This window comes from Mesoplodon mirus (assembly GCF_964341445.2).
Source record: "Mesoplodon mirus genome assembly, chromosome: 13".
In the NCBI taxonomy this organism is placed as follows: Eukaryota; Metazoa; Chordata; class Mammalia; order Artiodactyla; family Ziphiidae; genus Mesoplodon; species Mesoplodon mirus.
The window spans coordinates 11,420,576-11,444,646 of record NC_138989.1 but is presented as its reverse complement, the minus strand read 5'-3'; the positions used below and the strand labels follow the sequence as shown (position 1 = coordinate 11,444,646).

Below are 24,071 nucleotides of genomic sequence, written 5' to 3'. Positions count from 1 at the left end.
AATTTGTTATCTTACGGTTCTGGAGGTCAGAAGTCTGAAGTGGGTCTCACTGGGCTAAAATCAAGGTGTCAGCAGGGCTACATTCATTCAGGAGCCGTTAGGGGAGAATCTGGTTCCTTGCCTTTTCCAGCTTCTAGAGGTTGCCTGCACTCCTTGGCTCCTGGCCCCTTCCTCCACCTGCAGACCCAGCAATGGTTGGGTAAGTCTTTCTCACATGGCATCCTTCTTGTTCTGACAATCCTGCCTTCTTCCCCATTTAAGGACCTTTGTGATTACATTGGGCCCACCCAGATAATTGAGGGTAATCTCCCAATATTCAGGTCGGCTGATTAACAACCTTAGTTCCATCTGGTATCATAATTCCCGTTAGTCACGTAACAGAATATATTCACAGACTCTGGGAATTAGGATGTGGACATCTTTGAGGGGCCATTCTTCTGCCTGCTCTCCTTGCTCAAGGTTTCATGAGATCCTAGGTGATGGATTAGGAAGTGAATGCATTCTGACTTCCATTCCTGTGCCCTTAGATTGTGCTATGTGTCTGATTACTTGTATATTGAAGACATTTAAAAACTTTTTATAGGTTAAAAAATAAATTAAAGGACATTCCCTTCCTCGTCCCTTTACGCTTATTCAGCCTTTTTCTATGTCATCCATCTGCCCCTACCTAAATCTCCCATTCTAGCAAACCCAGTCTGTCCACTGGTCCAAGCCCAGCACCCACACACTCCAAGCTTGCTTCTACATCAGGTGGTCCTCATACTGTCTCTTAAACTTGGGAGCGTCACTCTTGGTCATCTGAGAAGCTGATGACAAGATGGGATTCAATGTGCAAGGTATTTATTAGGAGAGATGGCTGTGAGAGAAATGGGGAGAGAATCTGAGCCTGAGTACGGAAGTCAGGGAAGGAAGCAACCTAGCCTGAGGTGTAGTTGCAAAGAAACAGGCAAGCCAGTCCTGACCACGTAGGAGCCCTGAGCCTCCCAGGTCTGTGCTAATAACCGTGCCAAGCTCGGTCATGGGCTGGGGGCAGCCTGCCAAAGCGTGGTCTTGGCCTCAAAGCAGATAACAGCACCTGGGGCCCTGACCAACTTCTCTCCCTGCAGTTAGAGATGTGTGGGCTGCATTTTCACGGCTGCCATGAGGGGTTTTCATGGTGATTTCCTGCATAAACCTTCACCGGGGGAAAGCTTTCTGGAGTCAAAGACCATGACTGCCTCACCTATTCCCAGCACTCCCAGCTAGAGCATGCTTAAGGACTTTGTGGCTGGCCTAGTGGGGAAGGTGGGCTTTCATCTGCTTTGTCACTTCTACCTCTCCAAGCCTCAGTTTATTTAACTATGAAATGGGTTAATAGCAGTCCCTCCCACATTGGGTTGGTGTGAGGATGAAATGAAACGCTGAGCATCAAGGCCTTCAGTCAGGGCCTGGCATGTGGGAGTGATAATGGTCAGGAAATGGAAGTTGTCTTCACTGGAGCACTCTGACCTGCACACAGTAGGTGCTTAGTAAATGTTAATTGTTGTCATTGGGGCATACATACAGTGGGTGCTTGGTAAATGTTACAGTTGTCCTCGGAATGCGCAGACCTATAGGGGGCATGCATTTGGTCATGCGAGCAGTCCCTACGGGAGCAGGCTGACCTGAACACAGTAGACGCCCAGTAAATATGGTTTGGCTGGTTCTAACCATTGTTTTAATGGAAGTGGTTCCAATTCCTTCTCCTCAGTGGAGAGAGCAGCCCAGGCTAATAGAGACAGAGGAAGGCATGGCAAGATCCAGGAGGTCTCTCCCCGTCCCTCCATGAGCCTCCAGAACCTTCTCCATAAGCACAGTTAAGCACTTTGCAGCTAGCAGGCACTCCATAAAGTCGTTCCCACCTCTTAAATAGCCAGTGAGCATCTGTGCTTAGTCCCAGAGCTAGCTCAAAGCAAATTTCTTTTTTTATGTTTTTAATTTTATTTATTTATTTATTTTTGGCCGTGTGGGGTCTTCGTTGCTGCGCACAGGCTTTCTCTAGTTGCGGCGAGTGGGGGCTATTCTTCATTGCAGTACGCAGGCTTCTCATTGCAGAGCAGGGGCTCTAGGTGGCCGAGCTTCAGTAGTTGTGGCACGTGGGCTTAGTTGCTCTGCGGCATGTGGTATCTTCCCGGACCAGGGATCGAACCCGTGTTCTCTGCACTGGCAGGTGGATTCTTAACCACTGCACCACCAGGGAAGTCCTCAAAGCAAAGTTATTTATTTATTTATTTATTTATTTATTTATTTACTCGTGGCTTGTGGGATCTTAGTTCCCCGAACAGGGACTGAACTTGGGCCCTTGGCAGTCAAAGTGCAGAGTCCTAACCACTGGACCACCAGGGAATTCCTTCAAAGCAAATTTTTAAAAGTCTCCTTCTGAGACTTTTCTATGAAGGTGCAACCATCTCATCAGACCAAAGAGTTGTTTTCTTTTTTAACACATGGCTTGTGGGATGGCATCTATCATCTCATGAGCATTTGATGAGAGCTGTTTAATGTAAACAGTGAGAGGAAAGGTGCTCTGATTTTTCCAACTGCCTCTAATTAAGGAGGTGCTGTTGATACTGGATTTGCAGGTGCAACGGTCTATCTTTTCTGAAAGTGATATTTCATTAGAAAGTAAAGCTTTAGTGATCTGAACCTGAAACCAACCAGATGGTTTTTTTAAAAAATTCACTTATTTTCATATAATAATAATGATAATGATAATATCATGTACTAAGTGCGTCAAGCACTATTTTAAGTGCTGGGGGTAAGACCAGTGACTAAGAGAGATAACCCTCATGGAGGGTATATTCCAGTGGGTAGTGGTGTGTTTCAGATGATAAACTCATAATCCCAAATGCTCTGAATGTTAAGAAAGAGAAAAGACAAATTGAATGTGGATGCAGAGATGAAGGCATTTCCCAGTCTTGATGAGTGGGAGAAGGTGGAAGTGATGTTTAAGATGAGTAAAGGTGAGCTCCCCTGGTGGCACAGTGGTTGAGAGTCTGCCTGCCAATGCAGGGGACATGGGTTCGAGCCCTGGTCTGGGAAGATCCCACATGCCATAGAGCAACTAGGTCCGTGAGCCACAAATACTGAGCCTGCGTGTCTGGAACTTGTGCTCTACACAAGAGAGGCTGCAACAGTGAGAGGCCCGCTCACCGCAATGAAGAGTGGCCACCGCTCGCTGCAACTAGAGGAAGCCCAGGCACAGAAACAAAGACCCAACACAGCCAAAAGAAAGAAAGAAAGAAGAGACTATTAAAAAAAAAAAAAGATGAGTAAAGGTGAACTGGGACATATACAGTGAGGGGTGGGGGGAAGAGGAATGAGGGAAAAGTGTTCCAAGAAGAGGGAACAGCATGTGCAAAGGCCCAGAGGTAGAAAGACAAGTTGGAAATGAAACAAATTCAGTGTTTGGAGAGAAGAATGCAAGGAGGTAGACACAGGGAAGTAGAAGTCTACAGGACTCTTTTAAGAGTCTGGACTTCATCCTGAGGCAATTGGGGGAGGGGCACAGAGGGCTTTAGGGAGGGTAGGGTGAGGTGTGGACCTACCTGATTTGTATCTGAGAAAGATCACATTTTGTAATTTTTTATTTGTTGAATGTCATTTGATGAATGCCTCTCTCCACTGCTAGACTATATACTCCACGAGGGTGGGGACTATTTCTTTTTTGGTTACAAGTTTCTCAAAATGCATTTATAGAACAATTGATGGAAAGAACCAATGATCATATTAGTGTTTCATGTTGAAGGCATTGCTTCTGGTCTGGACTTAAGTAGACAGTTAACTAGCTATGATTCATCCCTCTAAAGTACATATTCTTTGACCTACCTAATCCCTGTCTAATAAAATTTTCCTACAACTATCCATCAAGTGTACAAACACACACACACATATTCATTTCAGTGATATTTGTAAAATGAAAAAACAAAATAGCATAAATGTCCAAAATCAGGAAGTTTGTTGAACAAATTGTGGTGCATCTAGAGTAGACTAGGCCATTAAAATAATGAAGATCCATTTTCATATGGATATTCTACAATGGTAGAGTAAATGCAATTTTTTGGGTGAATAAACAGAACAAAGTATTTATAATCATAATTTTTTAAAAATTTATTTTACTTATTTATTTTTGGCTGCGTTGGGTCTTCATTGCTGTGCACGGGCTTTCTCTAGTTGTGGCGAGTGGGGGCTACTCTTCGTTGTGGTGTGCAGGCTTCTTATTGCAGTGGTTTCTTTTGTTGCGGAGCACAGGCTCTAGGCTCACAGGCTTCAGTAGTTGTGGCATGTAGGCTCAGTAGTTGTGGCTCACAGGCTCTAGAGTGCAGGCTCAGTAGTTGTGGTGCATGGGCTTAGTTGCTCCGCGGCATGTAGGATCTTTCCGGACCAGGGATTGAACCTGTGTCCCCTGCACTGGCAGGCGGATTCTTAACCACTGCACCACCAGGGAAGTCCCCTATAGTCATAGTTTTAAAATTGGAAAGATATACTCCAAATTGTTGACAATGTTTATGTCCAAGTAGTGGAATAGAAGCTATTCGTATTTACTTCTTTGGATTTTTTAATATGAATTTTCGACAATGAATTGTATTATTTCCTAATAGGAAATAAAAACAACAGACAACTTTTCATTTCCTTGTGGGGAGTTATCAATATCAAAAGCTCTCCTAAGGTCAAATTAGATAAGGAGTATTAAATAGTGCCCATATCATACTTAGAAAAAGAAAGCATTTGGTGGCTACAATGAGAGCGGTTTTGAGGCAGAGCCACTTGTCAACAAAGTAGGAATAGTAACTATGGTTTGTCGACCCCCCCCCCCAAAAAAAAAGCACAAGAGCTGGAAGTTGAGTTTTATTCTGTGTCTTACTGAGGACTACAGCCTGGGAGAGCCTCTCAAATAGCTCCGAGGAACTGCTTCGAAGAGGAAGAGGGAGAGGCCAGTATATATATGATTTTGGCTAAGGGGTACGTGCAATCAAGCATACATGTTGGTAGAAGGCTGATGCTAGTCATTAGGAGCAGATATCTCAGTTCATGATTTTAGTGCTTTTTAAGTATGGAAAGATGCAAGAATCTGGATTCATTTAAAAATTCTCCTAGAAGATATCTAAGATCTAAGGATTTTGCCTTTTTTTTTCTCAAGGCACACAGTGCCTCATCCTGTTCCTGTCCTGAATGCCTTTCAGGGTGTGTTGTAGGTCAGGGACTGCAGTGGCCGACTTCATCTTTTTAAAACTGGATGGTGAGCAACATTCCTTGTTTTGCAAGTTAAAAAAAATTTCTCAAAAAAAATTTTTCCCAAGAATCTTGTCTAGAGTAAGTGGGGATAGGGAGATCAAATATATGCGCAAATATATTTACCCGTTGAGAACAACGCTCAAAAGTTCCCCCAGGCCCTCTCCTGGCGTTACGGAAACCAGTGAGCATGCGCGAATGTACCAGGAGGCGGGGCAATGAGGTTTTAAGAAGTGCAAGAGAAAAGCAAGACCATACCGTTTCTGCATTTAGAAAGTAGAGCAAAGAATCATGCAAAAAGTTTAAAAAAATGAAAGGTAGCTCAATTGCAGTTCTTGAAACAACAGTCTTGCAAGCCCAGCCACAGTTCTTGAGAACTCCGCCAGCGACGGGCAGCACGTTCCCCCTCTGCAGAAAGAAAGGCCAAACCTACTGCATTGACCCGGGAGCGCTAGAGGACCCGCGCTACTGGGTTCGGCCAATCAGAGAGCAGAGTGGGGCCCGTCCTCGCCGGTAACTGGAGAAGCGGGGCAGGGCGGGGCGGTGGCTCTGGCGCATGCGCTCCCTGGCCGTAGTGCCTGCGTTGCCTCGGTACAGCTTGCAGACTGCTGGGAGCCTGGGCTGTTACCCTGCGTGAGTCCTCCCGCAGCTTTCCCTGCTGTCCGACCCTCTCGGCTTCGCGATGCCGGTGGACCTCAGCAAGTGGTCCGGGCCTTTGAGCCTGCAGGAAGTGGACGAGACACCGCAGCACCCGCTGCAGGTCAAATACGGCGGGGCGGAGGTTGACGAGCTGGGCAAAGTGCTGACACCCACCCAGGTACCCAAGGGCGGCGGGGGTGCAGCTACTGGAGGCTTAGAGTCTCTCAGGTCGGAGGGGCGGGGACCCAGTGGAGGTGGGGAGGGACGTTCCGGCCTCCGTGCGCCGGATCAACCGAGGGAAGGGGGTCGCGGTGCCCAAGCCGCAGGCCTTCTGACCGCCCCCTCCCCCCCCCCCCCAGCCCCGGGAACCCGGCACGTGGCAGGCGGGGCTCGGCTTTGGAAGAAATTGACCCGTTTTCCCGGGACTTTGAGGCGAGGCAGTGGCATAGGCCTCGAAACGGCCCAGATCGCTGCGCAGGGGCGGGGAGGGCGGCGTCCCCTGGAGGGAGTGGGGAGTGGCCGCCCACACGTCCCCAGAGCCTCCCCTCGGTGCTCAGGATTTTAGGCCTCAATTTGGGAAGTAAAAGCCCCACCCGAGGGCATATGACGCATTATGTAAGCAGTGAGCAGCGGTGAGCATCAATGCCTAGAGATTCTTCCCAGTAGCGTGAAGCCGCCCCAAAGGTAAATGCGTTCCGCAGCTGGAAGGCCCGAGGGTAAACGGCCTTGTTTTACCGTTTGGCGCCGACGGCTGAGTCCTAACCAGGTCCTGGCTGCTGCAAGTGGGGAAACTAGGTGCCCGACGCCGTGGCGAGTTTTTGGTTCCGAACCTCCGGAGCAACAGTGCGAATAAACAGTGCTCAGATGGTTTATTGGTTTAGACGTTTACAGAGTTTATTGTTTTGGGTGTTTAAAGTGCCCATCTCGCAGCCTCTCTTTCCAGGCTCACTGTCCACGTCTGCCCACCTTGGTTTTCTCATTTTCTCTGCTCTTTTAAATATCTGGTTAATTGAGATTTCACTTTAGCAGGCCCCAGGTAACGTGGTCACCAATCTAGAGATCCTGTCATTCCAGGTAATGTAAGGTTGTAGTCAGCACGAGCGTTGAAATCCTGACCCAACATCTTTCTGTTAATAACATGCTAGGATACTAGCCCCATATTGTTGTTGGGACTAAAATAAATGATGTATATTAAATGTCAGATCCTCGCTCTTTAACAGAGTCGATACACTTGAGCTTTAATTAATAATTTACTGTGCTTGACCTTTAAGGAATCTGAGGTCAAAGAAAGTATTGGTTTCTTCAGCATTTCTGACTTAAACTCCAAATCTGTTCCTTCCAACAGGTTAAGAACCGGCCCACCAGCGTTGCATGGGATGGCCTTGATCCAGGTAAACTGTATACCTTGGTCTTGACAGACCCGGATGCTCCCAGCAGGAAGGACCCCAAATACAGGCAAGTTGGGGAAAGATGGGAAACAGCGAGTCATCCACATGTGACCCAGTGCTTCTTGCACTGTGTAAGTCCCTTACTGGACATGCTGTGGTGGCAGAAATAGACCCGATTTGGGGTGTTCACGTCCATGCTTAAGCCTGAGTGTGCATTTCCCTCCCTTTCACTCCCTAGAACAAAAGTCTAGAATCTATAGCCAAGAGCTAGATCTGCCCCAGACCTGTTTTTGTACAGCCCCATGAGCTGAGAATGACTTTAACATTTTTAAATGAATGGGGGAAAAAAACTGAAGAACAATAATACTTTGTGACATGTGGAGATTACATGAAATTCAGATTTTGGTATCCCTAAACAAAGTTTTGTTGGAACCCAGCCACGATAATTTATTTATGTCCTGTCTGTGGCTGCTTCCAGGCTACAGCTGCAGAGTTGAGTAGTTGTGATAGAGACAGTGTGTTGCACAAAGCCTAAAACATTTACTGTCTGGCCCTTCACAGAAGAAGTGTGCTGACCCCTGCCCTAGAGAGTCGGAAGGAGGGAGGGAGTGGCCGGGTCCTCTCTGCTGGCATGTGAGGTTTGCTCTGGCCGAGAAGGTGGGGCCATCTCTCTTGTCTGTCACTGCATCCTGGTGTGGAGCATGTGCGTGCTGCACATTTGCTGGCTGCGCCCATGAGTGCGTAATAACTTCCTGCGGTGCTGATGGTCCTCTGTTCCTCCATGTAGGGAATGGCACCATTTCCTGGTGGTCAACATGAAGGGCAACGACATCAGCAGTGGCACGGTCCTCTCCGATTATGTGGGCTCTGGGCCTCCCAAGGGCACAGGTCAGTAAAGGCTGCTTTTGGAGGGAGATGGGAGGGGAGCCTGGGTGCACATCAGGATTGGCCTAAAGTGCTACAAAATTTTAGTCTGGTTCTTAGAGTTTTATTTTTATTTATGAGAGCCCTTACTCTAGTGGAGATTTTAGGCAACTCGGTTCCCCTCTAAGGCAACTGCCTGTCAGGGGCACTCAGACCTGCTGTAGTGTCAGGTGGCTAGAACCTTGGGTACCAGTTAGATGGATGTTCTTTTAGCGCTGCCTCTCAGCTGTCAGGCCTTTAGCAAGCAGGGAAGTTGGTGAAGAGATACCAAGGAAGCAATGTTGCAGAATGCTGAGAACAACTTCCCAGGGGAGCTACACGTGGATTAAACAGTTAAATCAGCTAAATTCGATATTCAGCCTTTGCCCTGCGGGTTGTTTGAGGTCTCAGAAATGGTCATAGTTTCCAAATTAATTATAAAAAGTTGGCATTTTGTCATTTCGTCTTTCTATAGAAAATCTAGTGTGGTATCTTGAAAAGATTTGGTTACTAAGAACCGTATTGAAGATACACACACATAACGTATTGCCTTAGGTTATGTATTATATATGTAAAGAGAGAGAGAATACTGTATTGAACCTCTCCAAGTTGGGTAAGTGCTGCCTAGGCTAACAGTGGGAGATGCACTGTTATTGCCTGTCATGCATTACAGGTGTTTCCATTTCCTGAAGCAAGGGAAGTGGAGCACGGCAGAACACTTGCTCTTGTGCATGTTGTCCAGCCATGAGTTACTCTGAAGAGGTATAAGAAGGTCCCCGACAAGGGACCTTGTGTTTTATCTTTAGGCCCAGAAGCTTCAGATGGCTCCAGTCCCTCTCAGGCATTCATAAGAGGATGGGAGAGGGACAGCTTTCCCAGGCATCTCTTAAGTTCTCTGGGGCAGTTATAAAACTTCATTAGGCAGTTTAATTATGCAAAATACACCCATGAGAATAAAGCAGTTCTCTCAAGCAGGAGCTGTGTTCTCATTAACAAAAAAAGCTTCAGTAACTCACTTTTTTCTTTTTTGTATTTGTTTAGTCAGGTATAACTTACGTATAATAAGACACACAGATCAGAAGCGTTTAGTCAGTGAACATTGACCAATGCACACATCCGTGTAAGCACCATGGAAAACAAGATGTAGGATATTTTTGTCACCCCAGAAGGTTCTTAAGGCATCTTTTAAGTTAAGTTTCCCCAGAGCTAATTATTTTCTGACTCCTCTCTACGGATTACTCTTGCTGTTGTTGTATTCTTATAAATGGTGTCACGCAGTATGCATTTGTTTTCGGCGCCTGGTCTCTTGGAATCAAGGTAGTAGCTTGTTCCTTTCCATTGCCAAGTGGTATTCCATTGTGCGAATATACCACAGTTTGTGTAGCCATTCCCTGGACATTTGGGTTGTGTTTCCAGTGTTTGGATATTATGAATAAAGCTGCTGTTTACACTCTTGTCCTTTTATGGGCATGTTTCCATTTCCCTTAGGAGTAGAATTGTTGGGTCATAGAAATCCAAAATGGTTGAAAATTTCTACACTCTAATCAGCAGTATAGGAAAGTTTCAGTAGCTCCATATAAGTTCCATGCCATATGCAGATCCATACCAAGACTCATCCATGTGGTAGCATGGGGCAGGATTTCCCTCTTTTCTCAAGGCTGAATAATATTCCATCATACGTATATACTATATTTTGTTTATCCATTCATTCATCAATGGACATTTGGGGTGCTTTCTCCTCTGGGCTATTGTGAATAAAGCTGCACTGAACTTAGGTCCCTCTCATAAATGGGGTGGTCTGGGTCCCTCCGAGTTGGTGCATTCTCTGAAAATGGGTGACATCTCCCTCTCACATGCCTAGCTGTGTGTACATCTTCCCTCCCGCCTCTCCCTCCAGGCCTTCACCGCTACATCTGGCTGGTTTATGAGCAGGACAAGCCACTGAAGTGTGATGAGCCCATTCTCAGCAACCGATCTGGAGACCACCGTGGCAAATTCAAGGTGGCGAATTTCCGCAAAAAGTACGAGCTCGGGGCTCCGGTGGCCGGCACGTGTTACCAGGCCGAATGGGATGACTATGTGCCCAAGCTCTACGAGCAGCTGTCTGGGAAGTAGAGGAAAGCCAGGAGATGGACACGGTCCCAGAGTCCCCAAGCAGTGTTTCAGTTTAGTGATGCATGTAGATTTCTCCCCTTCCCCCTGCCTGAGCCCTGAGCGGTCAGATTTAGGTTTAGGGTGACTTCCTTCTGCCTGTCCTCTGTAATTGTAGGGGGTTTACGTTTTGATCACATTTGAACTCTGTTTTGGTGGGGGATATTTTGGTACTAGGATGGGGTCATCAAAATGTTAATATAAGAATAACAACCCAGACGTTAAAGAAGAAAAAAATTCTGGTAAAAAGACCAGGTCTGCAGTATTAGAACAGAGCATCAGACAATCTTTAAGGGAGGTTGAAAAAAAGAAAAGGTTGATTGGCTCTGCCTTTGTGAGCCCAAGCCCAGGATAGTCTGTGATGGCATCTTCTGGCATGTGTTTTCACGGCCCTGTCTCTCACAAAGACAACCAGGGGCCGGCACGTCTGCTAGCCCCCCATGTGATACATCTCAGGCTGGTTATTGGGTGTCAGTGTCCTGCTCTGGCTCCTTTAAAGAGCAATACTGAAAAAAGCAATAGGGAGAGAGTTGCTGTTAAAGCTTGGCCATCTAGATGAGCTGCAGGGCTGAGTGAGAGGTCATCAGAAATCCGAAAGTCTGAGCCTGTTAAATTGATCACTCTTCAGTGTAAGAAAAGCCGGTCTGGATTTGCTGAATGTTGTGTTAATTCTGCTATTTGCTTATAGTTGAATAAAAATAAAAACATTGTGTAGTTGAATCCGGCCTCCAGATATTTTGTCCTTTTGGGTGTGGGATTTCATAAATGTGGGATGTCAAGAGACAACCTCTGAGGGTGAGTAGCCCCCTTCCCTGATCAGCAGTGACAAATGGGACTTGATTCAGGAACCATACAGAGGGCTCGTCCTTGTACATGTACATGTGCCATTAAACTACAGCAGGAGCAACCATTAAAACTGGAGATTAAAAAAAAAAAAATCACAAGACTTCTTGCCTGAAAATCACCTTTGCTTTTTTTTTTTTTTTGCTGTACGCGGGCCTCTCACTGTTGTGGCCTCTCCCGTTGCGGAGCACAGGCTCCAGAGGCGCAGGCTCAGCGGCCATAGCTCACGGGCCCAGCTGCTCCGTGGCATGTGGGATCTTCCCGGACCGGGGCACGAACCCGTGTCCCCTGCATCAGCAGGTGGACTCTCAACCACTGCGCCACCAGGGAAGCCCACCTTTGCTTTTTGTAAGTGGTCTTTTCCACCTGAGAGTGAAGCTGGTTGGAAACCTTCGCCCTTGGTAGTTCTGTATAGAAACCATAACAATGACTAAGAAATAGCCCACACGTCTCATTGTTCTGATTGTGATCCATATAGAATCAGTACCAAAAAAGGGAGAGGAAGGGGAGCCAGGGGGAGATTACTTTGATACCATTTGATGTGACGAAAGGAAAGGCATTTGAAGGTCTGTTTCACTGACCTGGTCTGTGATGGAGAGGCATCCTGGTCAGGCCTGGCAGGTGTAAGCAGGGCTGGGCCTTTCCCCACCTTTTGCTGCAGTTACTTTCTTCTCTGAAAAAACTGTTGGAAACGTTGCCTCGTATAATCTCTGGGGGTAAGGTAGAGAATAATTTTTTTTAACTTTGGGGTTTTAAAATTCAATTTTAAAATAATATTTTGTAAAACAGAAGTTATAAAGAGAACAACTACCCTGTTGACCTTAAAAATAAATGGGAGAAGTAAGACATGCACATGGTTAAGACAAGGCAAACGGTACAGGAAGAAAATGCCTTCTACCCTCCAGCCTCCTCCATGGCAGTTGGTGGTTTGTTTTTTTTTTTTTTTTTTGCGGTATGCGGGCCTCTCCCGTTGCGGAGCACAGGCTCCGGACGCACAGGCTCAGCGGCCATGGCTCACGGGCCTAGCCGCTCTGCGGCATGTGGGATCTTCCCAGACCGGGGCATGAACCCGTGTCCCCTACATCGGCAGGCGAACTCAACCACTGCGCCACCAGGGAAGCCCGGTGGTTTCTTGTGTTTTCTTTCAGAAGCAAATATAAAGATTCGTATCAGCATATGTCTGCATATTTATCCGTTAAAAATTATAGTCTTGCTGTGCATACTGGTATACATTGTTCTGCACTGTTTCCCCCCAACTAATGTACCTTCATGTCATATATCTTCAGATTACAGGTCACCACAGTTCATGTTATTTTGAACAAATAATCTATAGATGTTCCATAATTAACTAGTCCCCTGCTGTGGTTAGATTATTTCTGGTTATTTGCTATTATAAAGAGTGCTTCAGCAAACATTTTTCTACATGTATAAAACTCTTTTGCGAGTAATTTAGTGGGGTAGATTCCTAGCATTGACATCAGGTCAAAGGGTATATACATTTTCAGTTATGATACTGACAAATCACCCTCCAAAAAGATCACACTGATTTTATTCATGTCATTGGTATATGTAAGCACCTGCTTTTCCATCCTCTTACCAGTCTTCTCAAACTTTAAACATTTGGAGAAGTTGATATTTATGTATATTTAAAATAATTTATTCTTTTTCTCTAAACTTCTATTTTCCTTGAGACTTTTTATCTGCTAACCACAGTATTTTTTTAGTCACAGAGTCTAAAGATTAATGAGGAATTTTAGTAATCTGTTAGTTTCCTTGTTTAAAACAGGTACAGAAGTTCAGCCACCCAACCAAAAAGGTGAAGTGTATACACAGGAAGTTCACATAAAAGTAATACATATGAAAAGATACATTAATAACCTTAGAAGCAAGGGGATACCCTGTTTCACCTAGTAAATTGGAAGGAGACCAGAACTTGCCCAAGGACTCCCAGCTAGGAAGTGGATGATTCTGGTTCTGAATGTAGCTCTGGCCTCAGAGCCCAGCTCATAACCACCACACCCACTTGCACACAAATTCCCTTTGAGGCTCAGCCTCCTCATGTGAAAAAATGGGTGAGGGGGAATCATTAATCTGCCTTATTTACCTCGCAGGGTTGTTGGAGAACCACAAAATGATCTTTTGTTGAGATTAAGTGAATTAATACACATAAATGATTAACTTGACCTGATTGACATACAGGAACCATGTCTACAAATGGCCCTGCCTTCCTCAAGGCTATATGCTTACCAAAAGTGTAGGGTTTAGAATGATGAGACACAGGAGGCTGTTCTGTATCACAGTGCAACTTTAGCAGCCCTGCCAGAGCCCAGCATTTCTAACAAGTCTGGACCCTTGGGAACTCCTCATCATTCTGACTTGATGGCAGAAAATATATCAAACATGGCAATTACTCAGGAGGCCCTGAATTAATCCCTGATTAACACAGACGCTAAGACCAGATCTCAGAAACACAGGATTGGTATCTCTTTAATATTTAAATGTGATGGTACTGGCCTAAATCCTCATCTGGGTCAGGGAGCAAAGGGCCTCTGTTCTTAAACTGGTGCAAAGTTAAACAGCCCCAGTGTCCACTTAAAACCTTTCAGCAGTTTGCAGCTGCTCTGGGAGGGAGATCAGATCCTTAAATGGCCTATAAGGCTCCATATGACCTGACCTCCATTTTCCTCTCTAGCTTCTTGCGGTTGTCTTCTCGTTAAACTCCAAACTTGCTGGCTGCCTCTCAGTCCCTTGACAAGGCGGACTGCTTCCAGATTCGGTCCTTTACAAGTGGTGCCTGGAAGCTTCTTCCACTTTCTTTGACAATATCCCATTCGCCCTTTAGGTATCCCTTAACTGACCTTCAGGGAATCCTTCCCTGATTACATAAGATTCTCCTGCACCACTCTGTTGAAACATTAAAACTGTAATTTTAAAATATGTATATGTGTATAATTTTTAATTTGATGTTTATCTCCTCTATTAGCCTGGACCCTTTATAAAGGCAAGGACAACCAGTGTCCTGCTCAATATCTCCAGCACCGGACGTATGTCCAACATATAACAAAGTCTCAGTGACCATCAGTTGAATGAATAATCGTAAAGGGGCTGTCAAGTTTAGGGAGCATGGACTTCTTTATATCCATTTACCAGGCCATAAAAGTTCCTTCTCCCCTTTCCCAAATGTATACTTCTACAAAAATTCACATACAACTGAGTTTTTTTGTTTTGTTTTCTATTTTTTGGCTGAACTCCACGGCATGCGGGATCCTAGTTCCCTGACAAGGGATCGAACCCACACCCCCTGCATTGGGAGCGTGGAGTCCTAACCACTGGACCGCCAGGGAAATTCCCACATACAACTGAGTTTTAACAGAGCTCTCTAAAGCTCATTCATCAATTCCCTAATTCTGATGACCATAAACATCAGAAAGCTAACCTCCTTCTTAGTCTGGTGTCCCTTCCACTCAGGAATTTATAACTTAGATCTTTTATTTCTTACCCTACTCTTATCTCCGATCCCTGGTCTAATTGTACCTTTTCCTTGAAGAAACTCAAATGGACTAAAAAATTGATAATCGTCTTAAGATCACATTTCTGAAAGTACTGTTAGGGCCATCTCTGGGATTCTACCTTGATAAGCTCCCTGCTTAACCTGTGAACAAGTAGAATATTTATTTTTTCAACTTTATTGGAATATAATCAAAGTACATTGTGTTGCACATATTTAAGCATATAATTTGATGTTTTACATATGTATATACCAAGAAACCATCACCCAAATCAAGATTAAACAATTCCATACCTCCAAAAGCTTCCTTACATCTCTGTATTTCATCCCTCCTTCTCACCCTATCACAAGTTAACTACTGATCTGTCACTATAGTTTGCATTTTCTAGAATTTTACAGAAGTGGAATCATATAGCACATATTCCTTTTTTTTTTTTTCTTGCTTGGCTTTTGAGATTCATCCATGTTGTTGCATGTAGCAACAGTTCATTTTTATTGCTGAGTATTATTCATTGTATGGCTGTAACAATTTATCCATTCAACTGGTGATGGACATTTGAGGGTTTTCTAGTTATTTTTGCTATGACAAAGCTGCTATGAATACATGTATAGGTTTCTATGTCAACCTAGAAATTTTCATTTCTTGTGTAGAAACCTAGAAGTGGGATTGCTGGATTGTATGTTTAGTGTGTTTAACTTTCTAAGAAACTGCCAAACTGTCTTCAAAAGTAGGTGGACCATTTTACTTTATGAGTTTCATTTGCTCCACATACTCAACAAAACTTGTATTTTTTTTAACATTTTAATGGATGTATAGTGTTATCTCATTGTGGTTTTAGTTTGCATTTCCCTGATGACTTTTGATGTTGAGCATCTTTCCATTGTGTTTATTGGTCATTTCTATGTCATCTTTTGGAAAGTGTTCATATCTTTTGCTCACTTTCTTATTGCTTTTGTTTTCATACGAATGAGCTGTAAGAGTCTTATATATACCCTGATACAAATCTTTGTCTGATAAATGTGTTGTGGATATACTCCTGGTCAGCTTGTGGCTTGCCTTTTTGACTTAATGGTGTCTTTTGAAGAGCAAACATTTTTTATTTTGATAAAAGTAAAAAAAAAAAATCTTTCATGGTTCCTACTTTTTCTAAGAAACTTTTGCCTAGTCCAAGCTCACAAAGATTTTCTCATTTTCTTCTAGAAGTTTTATAATTTTAGATTCTTTACTTGAGTCTATCATCCATTTTGAATTAATTTTTGTGGACAGTGAGATAAGGGTCAGTGTTCAATGTTCCCCACATGGATGTCCAGTTGATCCAGTACCATTTGTTGAAAAGATTTTCCTCTCTTCATTGAATTGTCTTAGCACATTTATTAAAAACAAAAACAAAAACAAAAGCACTTGACCAAATGTATTCATCTATTTCTGAACTGTCTGTTTTGTCCCGTTCTATGTCTAACTTTTTGCCAATACCAAAGTGCCCTGATTACTGTAGCTTTATAGCAGGTCTTGAAATCAAGCAGACTAAGTCCTTAAATTTTGTTCACCTTTTTAAAATTTGCTGTGGTTATTCTATGTTGTTTGTATTAACGTATACATTTTAGGATCAGTTTGTCAATCTCTACAAGAAATCTTGCTGGAATTTTTATTGGGATTGCATTGAATCTATAGATCAATTAGGGGAGAATAGACATCTTAACAATATTAAGTCTTCCTACCCATGTACAAAGTATATATTTTAAAAATGTATTTAGGTTCTTTTAAATTTCTTTCAGCAACTTCTTGTGGTTTTTGCTTTTTTCTGGTGTAGAGATCTTAGAACTCTTTTAGATTTCTTTCTAGGTACTTTCTGGCATGTAAATGTAACAACTGTGAATGCAGTTTTTTAAACTTCATTTTCCCACTGAGTGCTGCTAGTATAAAATAATAGTTGATTTTGTATATTAACCTTGGATCCTATGAACTTGCTAAATTCATTTATTAGCTCTAGTAGTTTTGTAGATTCTTTGTAAACAGATATATCATCTGCAAACAGGGACAATTTTACTTCTTTTCTAATCTTTTATTTCCTTTTCTTGCCTTATTTAATGGGTAGGCCCTCCAGAATAATGATAAATACAAGTGGTGAAAGTGGGTATTTTTGCCTTGATTTTGATCTCAGGTGGAAACATTTCAGTCTTTCACTATTAAGTACGAAATTAGCTATAGGTTTTTGTAGATGCCCTTTATCAGTTTGAGGATATCTCCTACTATTCCTAGTTTGCTGGGAGGTATGTTTGTTTGTATGTTTTAAATATGAGTGGATGTTGAATTTTTGTCAAATGCTTTTTCTGCATCTATTGAAAGGATTATATGGGCTTCCCACTTATTCTTTTAATATGTTGACTACATTTTCAAACGTCAAACCAACTTTGTATTTTTGAGATAAACCTTACTTGTTCATTGTGTACTACTGATCTTTTAAAACATTGCTAGATTTGATTTACCAAATTGTGTTAAGCATTTTGTGTCCATACTCACGAGGGTTAGTCATCTATAATTTTCTTTTTTTGTAAAGTCTTCATCAGGTTTTGATATTACACATATACATGAAACAAGTTGGGCAGTGATCCTCCCTTCTTTATGTTTTGCAAAGGTTTGTGTTATTTCTTCCTTGAATGTTGCTAGACTTTAACAGTGAAACTGTCTGGAATTGGAGTTTTTTGTTTGGGAAATTTTTTATATGACAAATTCAAAAATTTTAAATAGATATAGGGCTATGCAGTTTCTCTCCTTGTGTCAATTTTGGTTAAATTGTATTTTTCAAGAAGTAAATCTATTTCATCTAGGTTGTCAAATTCGTTGCCATAAAGCTACTCATAATTTTTTCTCATTATCCTTTTATTGTCTGTAGGATCTGTGGTGATAACCCCCCTTTCACTCTTGATGCTGGCGATTTGTTTTTTCCTTGATAAGTCTAGTAAGAAATTTGTCAATTTTTTTTTTTTTTTTTTTTTTTTTTTTTTTTGCGGTACGCGGGCCTCTCACTGCTGTAGCCTCTCCTGCCACAAAGCACAGGCTCCGGATGCGCAGGCCCAGCGGCCATGGTCCACGGGCCCAGCCGCTCCGCGGCATGTGGGATCTTCCCGGACCGGAGCACAAACCCGCGTCCCCTGCATCGGCAGGCGGACTCCCAACCACTGCGCCACCAGGGAAGCCCAGAAATTTGTCAAATTTGTTGCTCTTTTCAAAGAATAAGCTTTTGGCTTGGGTAGTTTCTCTATCTTCTATTTAGTTGATTTATGCTCTTTAGTATTTCTTTCTTTTTTCTTTTTATAAGGGTGGAGTGAAGTGGTAGTAGAGTAGAGGGGAAGGGATGGTGTTTTTTTATTTTTTAAATTTTTATTTATTTATTTATTTATATTTTTGGCTGTGTTGGGTCTTCGTTTCTGTGCGAGGGTTTTCTCTAGTTGCAGCAAGTGGGGGCCACTCTTCATCACGGTGCGCGGGCCTCTCACTATCGCGGCCTCTCTTGTTGTGGAGCACAGGCTCCAGACGCGCAGGCTCAGTAGTTGCGGCACACAGACTTAGTTGCTCCACGGCACGTGGGATCTTCCCAGACCAGGGATCAAACCCGTGTCCCTGCATTGGCAGGAAGATTCTCAACCACTGTGCCACCAGGGAAGCCCAGTATTTCTTTCTTTATACATACTTTGGGCTTGCCTTGCTTAACTTTTTCTAGTTTCTTAACGTGGAACTTTAGTTTGTTGATTTCTAATATAAGCATTTAAAGCTTAAGTTTCCAAGGATTGCTTTATCTGCATCTCACAATTTGATATATTTGTCATTCAGTTCAAAATATTTTCTATTTTCATATGTGATTTCATTTTGGCCTATGGCTTATTTTGAAGTGTGTTAATTTCTAGATATTTTATTCCTAGATATTTTGTTGTAATTAATTTTTAAAAAATTCTTTTCGGTCAGAGAGTATTTTATATGGCCCAGCATATGGTCTAACTTGGTGAATATAATGTATATTTGAAAAGAATGTGTATTCTGGCTTGTGGATATAATGTTTTATAAATGTCAGTTAAATCAAGGTGGTTGATAGTGTTGTTCAGATCTGTGTCTTTTCTTATTTTTGTGTCTGTAGTATCAATTGCTGAGAGAGGGGAGTTAACATTCTCCTACTATAATTTTGTTGTCTATTTCTCTATTTAATATTATGTTTTCTTGATAAATGATTCCTTTTCTCATTATTAGTGTCTTTTATCTTAGATAATACTCTTTGTCTTGAAGTCCATTTTAGCTGATATTCAAATAGCACTTCACGGACTTCCCTGGTGGTCCAGTGGTAAAGAATCCACCTTCCAATGCAGGGGACCCGGGTTCAATCCCTGGTTGGGGAACTAAGATCCCACATGCCGATGGGCAACATAGCCCGCATGCCACAACTACTGAGCTTGCGCGCCTCAATGAGAGAGCCCATGTGCCACAAAACAGAGCCCATGTGCTCTGGAGCCTGCGCACCACAACTACAGAGCCCATGCGCCCTGGAGCCCGTGCGCCACAACTAGAGAGAAGCCCGCACACAATGAAGACCCGACATAGCCAAATAAATAAATAAATAAATAAATAAATAAAATAGCACTCCAGTGTTCTTATGCTTTACTATTCGCATGGCACTTTTTCCATCGATTTACAGTCAGCCCTCCATTTCTGTGGGTTCTGCATATGCAGATTCAACCAACTGCAGGTTGAAAATACTTTAAAAAAATTCCATAAAGTTACAAAAAGCAAAACCTGAATTGCCATGTGCTGATATCTGTTTACATAGCATTTACATTGTATTAGGTATTAGAAGTGATCTAGAAATGATTCAAAGTATATGGATAGGGACAAAGTGAGAGAGTAGCACTGACATATACACACGACCAAACGTAAGACAGATAGCTAGTGGGAAGTAGCTGCATAGCACAGGGAGGTCAGCCCGGTGCTTTGTGACCACCTAGAGGGGTGGGAGAGGGAGGGTGGGAGGGAGGGAGATGCAAGAGGGAGGGGATATGGGGATATATGTATATATGTGGCCGATTCACTTTGTTGTGCAGCGGAGACTGGCACGGCATTGTGGGGCAATTATACTCCAATAAAGATGTTAAAAAAAAAAGTATATGGGTAGATGTGTGGTTGTATGCCAATACTACACTATTTTATGTAAGGGACTTGAGCATTCATGGGTTTCGGTATCTACAGGGGTCCTGGAACCAATGCCTTGTAGATACCGAGGGATGACTGTACTTTCAACTTATGTGTCTTTATATTTAGTCTGTCTCTCATAGGCAGTGTATAGTCCTTTTTTATCCACTCTGTAAATATTTAATGTAATTATTGATATGGTGGGATTTAGGTCTACCATTTTGTTTTCTGCTTGTCCCTCTTTTTCTTTGTATCTCTGTTCTCCCTTTACTGCCTTCTTTTGGATTATTTGAATATTTTAATTCATGACCTAGATTTTTGGCTATTACTTCTTTGCATTTTCTTTTTGGTAAGTTGTTCTAGGAGTTAAAAATATACATAACTAATTTTTCATGGTCTGCTTAAAATAAGAATTATATCACTTCATGTAAAATGCAGAAGCATGGTAACCATATGGGTCCTTTAATCCCCAACCTTTAAGTTATAATTGTCATATGGATTGTATTTACATACAGTGAAACCTTCCCCAATGTTATATTTATTGCTTTCAACAAAGTATATATATATATATGTATGTATATATTTCAATGTATTTTAAAGACTATAAGAGGGAAAACTTTTTTATATTTATCTAGATATTTACCATTTGTTGCTCTTCCTTCATTCTCAGAGATCCAAGTTTCCTTCAAGTATCATTTCCCTTCAGTATGAGGAACTTCCTTTAGCATTTCTTGTACATTAGGTCTGGTGGCAATGAATTCTCTTAATTTTTCTTCATCTGAGAATGGTTTTATTTTGCCTTCATTCCTCTGTCTAGGTTGCTTCTCCACAATCCACCTGCTTTTATTTCTCAGTATCCTCAGATAGTTGCTCTTGCATTTTTGTCTACTTTTTAGTTGTAATCAGCAGGAAAAGCACACAGCTATGCCAAACTAGAACAACAAAACATTTTTTTGTTTTATCATTTCTATGGCAAAATTTATTAAAAAAAATTAAAATCAGAGAGGTATATCGAATTCTTACATGGGCACGTTTCCAGTTGCCCAGGAATACTTTTTTCAATATTTAATCAAATATTTACAGTCAGTGGTAAATTCAGTAAGTAAATTTTTGCTGTTAACTAGACATCACTGGTAAATATTCTCTGATATTCCCTATGACTGTAATTGTTTCAGTTCCTTTAAACTCCTGGTCGCACCCAGCATTTGCATTGTAATGGCTTGTCTTTGCCCACTGTTGATTAAATTAGTCCACTGCTTATTTACTTCTTTCAGTGGAGATTTAAACCATGAGTTTAAGCAGAGTAGTGACCCTATCCATCTTACTTACTACTACATCCCCAGACACAGTAGATGCTCAATAAATATTTCCTGAATGAGCTGAACGTATGCTGTTCCTCGCACTTCTGACCCCCCTTCCTCTTTCCTTTATCTATAGCACTTATTACCAAGTAAGATCATTTAAAATTATAATTATTATGTGTTACCATTTTCCTCCTACCTCTAATGTAAGCTCCATTAGGGTGAGGGTCTTTACCTGTTTGAGATACACTGACAAAGCTTAAGCATCTGGCATTGTACCTGACATATAAGGTGCGCAGTAAATATTCATTGAATGAATAGTTGCAAATCAAAGGTAAGCAGCCATTATAATATTTATGACAAACCTATAACAATTCTTTTAACTCAGGGGAGTTTTGTATATGCTGGAATAATACCAGACAATGGCTCTCTGCTCCCATCCCAGTACTTCTTTTTTTTTTTTTTTTTTTTTTGCAGTATGCGGGCCTCCCACCGTTGTGGCCTCTCCTGCTGCGGAGCACAGGCTCCGGACGCCCAGGCCCAGCGGCCATGGCTCACGGGCCCAGCCGCTCCGCGGCATGTGGGATCCTCCCAGACCGGGGCACGAACCCGTGTCCCCTGCATCGGCAGGCGGACTCTCAACCACTGCGCCACCAGGGAAGCCCCCCAGTACTTCTTTTATACCTGTTCTCTTGCTACTATTCTGGTCCCTGTCTATTCTCACTGCCTCAGGTACTAGAAGGAGTTGGAAGACTTAGTCTGTACCAGGTGTCAGGAGCACAGACCCACATTCCTTCTGATAACTCTACCTTGGACACATCACTGACAAACTTGTGGAGAGGGAACTTTTATAAAGATCAGCACCTATAATCTCACAAACATAAGGACTTTACACAAGCTAGCTAGACAGTTTTCACTACAGACAGAAGTGGATGAAATAAACAAGAAGTTTTTCTTACTGATTTAATATCCTTTTGAGTGGCAGTGTGACTATTCTTAGGTGTGTGGGTTCAGAAATTGGACAGCTCTCGATTCAGACTCCACTCCCTGCATTTACCCTGATCTGAGCTTATTTCCTCATCTACAAAATGCTTAGTGTAGACTTCTATCACATGGTAAGCATAATGCAATAAAGGTTACCTATTTTTCGTGGATAATTATGAGTCCTTTCCAATATTACTTTCTGATGTACCTAATATGGAAACTTTAATGACCCAAGCGGCTCAGGAAACTGGGTGTTAATTATTAAAGCCTTTACGGTTGGGGTTAGCCCATGTTGATAATCATTTTGTGAGTTCTGGAGTATACCTCCCTGGGTTAGTCTATCACAGTGAACATGACTCATCACACTTGTCTGTGATGACTGAATATCCTGTAGAATTCAACTGTGGTCTTCAAGTCATCATGCTAGAGATTAATTTTCAATGACTAGGACTCAGAACCCTAAGAGAATGAGATCTTACTGAGATTGTCTTGACCCCAAAACCGTTTCCTAGAAGTTACAGATTTTACTACCTCATTGTCATGTATATAAAGTTATTCTAGTAAAAGCTGACTAGAGGGGTGGGGGAATCTACTATTACAGTACGATCATTTCAAATATTTGGTTATAATGTCTACTTCATAGCCTGCTTTTCTTTAAGGTGCCTCACTTCTCTCAGCAATACATGGTCCTAGGACTGGCACATTGTGGGTGCACATGTGTGCACGTGTGTGTGCACGTGCATGTGCACACATGTGCCTTCTTCTATTCTTAAGGGTAAAAAGGTGCAGTTGACCACTTCAGACAGTGCAACCCCATCTTCAGCCCTGCAGAAGAACTTGGAAGACATGGCTTTACCTGAAAATCTTGAATGGTTCTTCTTGAGGGGCCATGGAGAACAGCTTCTGGAGGGCAGCTCTCCCTCTGCTTTAGGAGCTGATGAACCTAGAAGGGAAACTTCCTGCTACAATAACACAGCAAGGCAATGTGATGAACACTTTTATTTACAAATATAATTAAAAGCTCTGACAGTTATCATGCTCTTCCTTGGAACCTGAAAAATGTTTTGTTTTTTAAAGTGCATGCAAAAGAAGTAAAGCCTTTTTTTTTTCATCATTTTTTATTGTAAGAAAATACACAGTTTGAAAGTGTGAATAATGCAATATTTATGACCAAGATATGGGACTTAGGGAGGGGCAGGGAAATAAAGAAAAAAGATCAAGATGATCTGATTGAGAGACAGTGTTGAACTCCAAATACTGAATTGGAAAAGGAGGGAGGTGGGGGGGACTGGGAGGAGGGAGTAAAAAAATTTGATCAGAGAAACAGTTAAAATACAATATGAAAATAAGTAATACCTCTCCTTAAATTCCTTCTATACACAAAATACACGATTTGCCAAAGCCCAATTTGTGCTACTGGGATTCTGTGAGCTCCTTAAGTGTATTCACATCCTCTGCAACAGCAGAAAATGATTATGATACAATCAGAATATGCTCAAGACAAGTTAAACTCTTGCCAGCAGGTTCTTAAAAATCACAAGATCTCTTCACCCCACCCACCCCCCATTCCCCAAAAAAGTATTAATATGTCACCACTGATATGTACATCACAATTAGTTTCTGTAAAATGTATCAAATTTTCAATCTTTAATAAAACTTTGTTTTTTTTAATTCCTGATGAATAAATACCAAAAAAATAAAATAAAATAAAATAATGCAGCAGCTAGTTAAGGTGTAAGGCTGCGGATATTGTGTCTCTCTCCCCCTTGGCATTTATTATTATTATTATTATTTTTTTTTTTTTGCTTTACTTTCACAGATTGGTGGTAATGAGTGATTGCTTAAAGCAATATACATCCACTTTTTTGTTGTCGTTGGTTTATTGGTTTTGTTAAAACTGTCTCCAAAGTTTTCACTGAAACATTTTGAAG

At 42.2% G+C, this 24,071-nt stretch overlaps 1 protein-coding gene across 1 annotated transcript; it reads left to right on the top strand.

Annotated features, from left to right (window-relative positions):
• Positions 1–5,825: 5,825 nt before the first annotated feature.
• On the top strand, positions 5,826–11,048 carry PEBP1 (phosphatidylethanolamine binding protein 1). Its single transcript, XM_082640276.1, has 4 exons — positions 5,826–6,064; positions 7,232–7,341; positions 8,062–8,162; positions 10,075–11,048. Exons 1-4 carry the CDS (start codon positions 5,930–5,932, stop codon positions 10,290–10,292), a joined length of 564 nt encoding a protein of 187 aa, XP_082496402.1. The 5' UTR covers positions 5,826–5,929; the 3' UTR covers positions 10,293–11,048.
• The last annotated feature ends 13,023 nt before the right edge of the window (positions 11,049–24,071 follow it).

Coding starts and splice junctions, on each gene's coding strand:
- PEBP1 (XM_082640276.1), top strand. CDS start 5,930: ATGCCGGTGGACCTCAGCAAGTGGTCCGGGCCTTTGAGCCTGCAGGAA. Junction 7,342..8,061: donor AGGAAGGACCCCAAATACAG/GCAAGTTGGGGA, acceptor TCCTCCATGTAG/GGAATGGCACCATTTCCTGG. Junction 8,163..10,074: donor TGGGCCTCCCAAGGGCACAG/GTCAGTAAAGGC, acceptor CTCTCCCTCCAG/GCCTTCACCGCTACATCTGG.